The 6,903-nt window shown below is 40.6% G+C and overlaps 1 protein-coding gene across 1 annotated transcript in view; it reads right to left on the bottom strand.

The window, feature by feature from the left end:
- Window positions 1-5,796, bottom strand: part of gbe1b (glucan (1,4-alpha-), branching enzyme 1b) — a 79,363-nt gene extending 73,567 nt beyond the window's left edge. Inside the window, exon 1 of the mRNA XM_035679571.1 lies at window positions 5,641-5,796. Within this exon, the coding sequence (XP_035535464.1) occupies window positions 5,641-5,738 (98 nt within the window). The 5' untranslated portion in view covers window positions 5,739-5,796. The remainder of the gene's footprint in view (window positions 1-5,640) is intronic.
- Window positions 5,797-6,903: the final 1,107 nt, after the last annotated feature.

Below are 6,903 nucleotides of genomic sequence, written 5' to 3'. Positions count from 1 at the left end.
TGCAAATGCATTTTAATTTTAATTCTGGTCACGATTCGCTTCCATAGGAGAAAGCTCTCTTAAAATAAAAGACCATGTCTCAGACGACACAAAAGAAAGCTAATCCGACCGCGAATGCTCTCCTGAAAATTAAAGCTATAGTTTAGGAGGTGCTGGAGAAGGTGTTTCAGTATAGATCTCACTGATGTGAAAGCTGAGGCTCAGAGGGTGCTCATGATGGCAGACCAGCTGGGGGTCTCTCTCCTGATAATAGAAATGAGGCTCAGAAACAGCTGGAGAAACTTCAGCTCTGAAGCACAGTGAGGAGCAGCAGAAGATCATCAGGAGCTGGCCCACAGAGGACGTCAAAAAAAAACCTGCAGGCGACAGAACTGGATTGGACAAGAATCAGAGCAGCATGACGTCCAGGCTGGATGAGACAAAAAGTCCAAGAAGAGGATAGTCAAGCTCTTTCCATGCCTGGCCATTTCAAACACAACACCATCTCTCTTGAATTGTCTTCCAGAGGTCTCATTTACATTATGTAGTGCGTTTTTATTGGGAGTTTTTCCATGGCTTCTTAGAAGTAAAACTGGCCAAACAAAAAAATCTTTCCTTCATTAGACATTCCACAAACCCCCTTTATCCTGCCATGCTGTTCAATAAATAAAATACAATTGCTTCATTGCTACAGAAATTGTAAGTTTCTCTATGGTTAACATAGTGACACTGTTGGAGAGAAACTATGTTAAGATGTCAGACGCAGACAAACAAAAGGTGGTGCTGGCGTTGCAGTCAACATTTTTTTTGTTTTGTTTAATACAATGCATTTAGTACCACTAATAGTAAAAACTCCATTTCACATTTTCATCCACTATAAAACATTATGTATCAACTAACTTTTGATTTGCACAGAGTTCCTGAGGTCAACACAAGTTCACTGACTATAGTCCAGTCAATTTCAGCCAATTCATTTGGCTGCCAATATTTTGATAAAATAATTTGTATTCTCCAAACCATTGGTTGTTTTGTGCGAATGAAGTGATTCCTACAGGACTTTAAAGATTGCGGTCAGTATTGCAGAGAAGTACACTTGTATGCAAATTATTTTCGTGCTCCTAACAGGCCAAAGTTTAATCAGCTTTTGAAAATGTCGTTGCAGTTTCCGAGGGACCCAATCAATCAAATGGGTGGATTTGAATTACAACAGGCGAATGAATCATGGAAATCAAATCTGTTAAAAGAATTATTCTGACCCCTCGCTGTTCTGCATTTGACAGACAGGATGGGTGGAGGAGAAGAAGGGACTCAGAGTTCATTCTGTTATTATACAGTCACAGTCGGTGGTAAAAAACTGCACTAAAACTTTTAAACACAGTTATTAGGCCATATAAAGTGCTTGAATGATGCTCACAATAGATCATCCACCTACATTTGGCTCTTATTTTGACATCGTATCTCAACTACTGTAAATTCACAGTTTAAAATCTTTGGTCATGATTATAGTCCACTTATTAAAATTCTTCACGCACAGCGGCTGAACTCTGTAACCTGTTCAAACACTCACTGTTAGACAATCGGGCATCTAAATTTAGAGTGAGTGTTCAGGTCTGTTGCTTTGTATATGACTGATGGTGACAGCTGAAGCACAGAGGTGCCAGGATAGTCTACAACAGCCTGGAGAAACACAAGTAGGAAAAAGCTTCTCTGTTCCTGATCTCAGCTTGCCTAAAGGGCTTCCATACTGCCCAGCGGCAAGGTGACTTTCAAATAATGTCATTATGTCCTTCTTTGACTAAGTGCATTAATGAGGCTAAAGAGGGACCTGAACATTTGCAGAGAGGTTGATTGATGAAAGCTGTAATTCCCTGCTAACCTCATACCTTTGTCGACCCATCAAGCATAGGGACAGGAAAATAAATGCTGCCAAAGCTACCTTTAAAGAAGGTAGATAAAACATTCACTCATTATAATACAGTGGGTGGTTTATGAAATTGGATCCAGTCATTCTAATAATTCCTATTAACCAAGGAAATGTTAGTTGTAATTTACCATTTATCTTTAAAGGACAAGTGTATAGGATTTAGTGACATCTAGCAGTTTAGTTGTAGACTGCAACTCCCTCGCTTCACCCTCCCCATTCCCAACGCAAAGGAGAAACTACGGTGACCGGGAAGCGGCAAATAAACCATAAACCATCTAGAGCCACTATTGAGTTTGTAACCTCCCGGCTACCATAGAAACTGGTTGGATAGCTGGACTAATATATCGGCTATCGGTGATTGGCTGTGTCCATCATGGTTCCTTTTTGTTTTTTTGGGGGCAATTTTTGTCATTTTATTTTGTTAATTTAATGGTCTGCCCTTGAAGAATCAGCTCAGCAGCGCACACACTGTGCCGAAAAATGTGGCGTTGCACATGCATGTGCGAGTATATTGGCAATCACGGTTGTCTGGTTGGAAAATTTTAAGATATTGCCCGAACCAAGGGGAAACATGGCAGTTCATCATGGCGGCTTCAACAGTAGGCGACCTGCTGCGTCTGTAGATATAAAAGGCTATGGAAACAAAAATATAAAATTATCTTATCTTTAGGTGATTATATACTGATGAAAACCTATCTATGAATAGAAAACAGGTCCTCCTTAATGTTATACACTGGACCTTTAATTCCTGTGTTTCAGCTCATTACTTTTCAGTCAGAGCACATGCATTGGCAGTTATCACTTCAAAGTCAATAATAGGTTTTGGTTTAAATATGTTGCATCACATCACAAGCTTAAGACTCTGACTTATTGCTGTATTTTCACTTTTAAATTAGTTGTGATGACATTCTCCAATCTTTGCAAAAACTCTTTGCCGTAATAAGCAGCAGTCCCAATGCTCCCTACTTTCATTTGGTCCAATTTAGGAGATTCATGGTGCCACGAGCTGCGAAATCCTAGCAGCACTTCCTGCAGACTTGCGCAACAGGAAGGGTAAATAATGAAGCATGTCAACAGAGCACTGCTCACTTGGGCTGTAACCTGCGTGCAGCATCAACGGTTGTTTTCACAATCAATCTGAAACTATCACCCTGATAAAATAAAATAACAGCTGCCTGCAACCACGGAATAACTAATTGGAATGGGAGGCTTTGCAAAATCTGATGGAATCATTTTAACTGTCTGTGCATAGCTGTATCTGGTGTGAACCAAAGTTCAACAAACAAGAGATGTGGCCGGCCTTGAGCCATGACATGGTGGTGAAATCTAAAGAATCACTCAGTGTGGTCATAGGTCTCTTTTTGATAAGCCATCTGAATTCTTAGCACTGTGCAGCTCGGCGAGAGGACTCAGCACGACACCGCTAGCTGAGAAAGCTCTTGATTTCTATGCTTGTATTCATGATGTGGTGTTTGGACCCTGGGCCTTAGAACACCAGGGGCTTATCAAGAATTAACCTTCACACAGCAGTGATCCTATATGTAAAATAATTTATGTGCAACTTTCATCAGTGAGACAGGTGTTTGAGACTGAGAGAGGGCCTGATGAAGCCTAACAATCCCAAGCTGTGTCTGAGATGGAACTGACACGCTCATCTCTCTGCAAGGCTAGAGCACTGCTCACATGCTTCAAATACAAAGCAGGTGGTCCCTTACCTGCCACATTAGAGACAAGATCTGACACGGTAATGAAAATGGTTTAAAAAATATGGCCCCTAAGCAGAGTTATAAGGCCTAGTTTCTGGGACAACCCAACGGTGAGCAGATACCGTAGCAATGTGAGCTGCAGATCATTATCACTGTCTGCTTGTAAGTAAAAAAAAACATTACACTCATTTCTTTTAAAAAGAAATCCAGCAGGTAAGGCTAATTTGACAGGAGGTGGGGAACTGAGCTAAAGATTTCCACTGCCATTTTATGAGCCAGATGCCTTTCCATCCAGAAATGAGTCTACAGGAACCTTTAGAAAGATGATTATCAAATCAGCATTGTGTTATTATTAACAGGAACAATTTGTTGCTACTCAGTCATTATGCATTTTTTTTAAGGTGCACCACATGAAACTTAAAATGAAGGTAAATTTAAAAAAAGCATGAGACTGCACAGTCTATTGACGTACAGAGACTGTTTATTTACTTTTGGATTTAAGTGTAGACACAAGGTCAAGGCATTTACTACTGAAGCTACAGGTTCATCTCAGGTCTGTAAGGTCCTGCGCTCATTTAGGCACATTTTGTATTTAAAAACAGCTTTGTTTAAGTGCTTACAGTAAGCAAATACCCACTCTACAATTCCCTGTAAACATCCACTTTATTCATTGGACATGTTGCTGAACAGACTAATGAGCAAAACATCTCTGTCTTTAACACTCTCAAAATCATGATATGGATCCAGGACAACCAGCCATAAAATGTAAAGGTCTGTATATAGTGTATGAATCTACATATGCACTACAAGAAACATTCTGATCACAAGGTTATAGTCTGTAGCAGGATTCTGGTTCATTTAGACCATTAATGGCTTCATAATATAAATCCCAAGGACAGCTGTTAAGACATCTTCTTGTGAGCGAGACTGTTATATTATTTATAAGAACTTTCTGCTTTGGCTTGTGCATTGCTGGCGAAAATATAAGACTGAGTTAAAAAGATACATCATGCAAACATTTTCTAGCCTGGATATAAAATCCACTTCTTCTATGTTTAGTTTGATACAATCAACCATCACACTTTGGCAACTGCAGAAAAAAAATGTGATTGGAATTTGTGGTGGCCATAATCCCAGATTAATAAATGCACTAGCCTACACACACTTGTACCACACATAGGCAGACAAAGTCAGCTACTTAGTACGTCCAGCCCAATAATTAATTTGTAAAGAGGCCAAATCGAGGCTGAAGGGGAAAACCATGCAGCACATGAAAACAGCATGAAGTCAATTAATGTCTCAGAGGTTATTTGTATTGCAGAGCCTTTACACTGCAAACCCCAAACCAATCAGCTACTGTGCAGAAGCGTCCATCTGGACTTTAATCCAATTTTAAAGCACATTTTAGGACAACTGATGCCTCGATAACAACCAGACACAATTAAAAGGAAAACTCATTACAAAAAAAAAAAAAGAATTACACTGAGAGACCAAGACCCGCACAAAAGAAAAACTGTCGTGTTGCTGGACCAGTGACGCACCGGCTCCATCAGCCTGAACAACAGGCCAGAACCCGACAGCGTCTCAGCCCAAAGCGGCACCTCACGACGCACCGTGGACGTCACTGACAAACACATGCCCACTCTGTAACTGTCAAACATAGGAAGTTGAGAGGCGACTTGCCTTCTTCGGCAACTTATCACATAAACATTAAAAGACTTCCTGCTAGCGATTCATTCATTTTGCATTAGGCTGAACATCTTCTAAACGCGTATTATTCCATAAGGCTGGGGAGGGGAGGGGGGTAGCAAACTATATCTACTGCGCACCTCTGCGACCTCTCATTCAAAATGTCAAAGCTGAATACAGAAGGTGACTCTGATATGTTGCAAACATCGCCTTATATCTGTTAGTTGTGTGCTGTTATTTTCGAGACACAAACGCCAGCGTAAAGCCGGATTCTGCTCGCTTCGCCGGGGACTGGTTCGGCGACGAGCTGTGCACAAAACCGCAGTTTAAGCCGTGTTTTACCTCCTCTTGAAGTCCTTCTCGTACGCTTTGAGATAGGGATCCATTTGGAGAAGGCAGCTGAACTCAGGAATTGCAACACTATCCTCTAGGTCTGCCATGGTTTCTCCAGACTAAACCAATCGAGCACCGACTGCTGCTGGCAATAACGTGACAGACAGACAGACAGACAGTGTGTGCGACCTTTTAATGTCCGGAGACAACAGCGAGTCAGGCGGCTTTCTGCCAAGTCCGTCCCATCACAACAGGCAGTGTTTCCAGCGAGCCAGAGAGGAGACAGCCGAGCCGTGCGGGGCTGTGATACAGTGTAACTTTAAGATGACAGAAGAGGAAGCATCAGGCGCGTCAGAGGAAGATGACTCGGATTTGTATGCAGATGTGCAGCTTTGTATGCTGTGGTTCTGCCTGACTTCTGTGGCCCTAATTAAATTCCACCTGCTTAAAAAAATCGTAGGAACATGTTATGTGTTTAGTTTATTTATGTATTTCTCAGAGACAGTGCATTGCTGTAAATAGGAAATAGGTTTAGCCAAAAGGTTAATTTCCATCTGTAGTCCCTGGCCAGGTGTAAAACTTGATCTGAAATCAGTTTAAAGTGTTTGTGACTAACATTGACAAATACTGACTGATATTACCATGGCACTTTTTCTGAATATTCATTGTCATAATATATTATTTCTAAGGATGTTGGCTCTTGACTGGAAGCAGGTGCAGTGTCAGATCAAAATTGGCCTGGATCCATGACACACTATCTTGAATTATTGCCAAAAATTCTGTGAAATTTGGTATTCATATCCACTGTTCCTATACGATAAATGTAAGGTTACAATTTCCATTAAAAAAACTATATGATTTGTTTTTGGGAAACTGGCTGACCACATTCATTTTCTTCAACTTCACACACAATACTCCACACACACAATCCACTGCACATTACAATATCACACTCCTGAGGGGATGAAACCTTTTGACTCAAATGACCCCTTGGCTGTTCACCGTGTGCTTCCCTCAGGACATTTTAAGCCCATCTACTGGTAAGGCTCTAAAAATTAAAACATCCTCTGTTTGTTGCTATTATACAATCAGCTGATGTCATTATTTTTGTGAAAGTCATTTATCAGTGACATTTTATCCAATGTCAGATGGAAATTAAACATGTTCATGTTCAAAACTACCCTTAGAGTAAAATGACAAAAAAAAGGATACTTAAACATAAATTAATGCATATGCTGTTTGCAAACATTTCTTGTAAGTGCAATGGTGAAA

Source organism: Morone saxatilis, unplaced genomic scaffold (genome assembly GCF_004916995.1).
Source record: "Morone saxatilis isolate NCDOM2014 unplaced genomic scaffold, NCSU_SB_2.0 Contig8, whole genome shotgun sequence".
Classification (NCBI taxonomy): domain Eukaryota; kingdom Metazoa; phylum Chordata; class Actinopteri; family Moronidae; genus Morone; species Morone saxatilis.
This window is presented reverse-complemented; position numbering and strand designations above follow the sequence as displayed.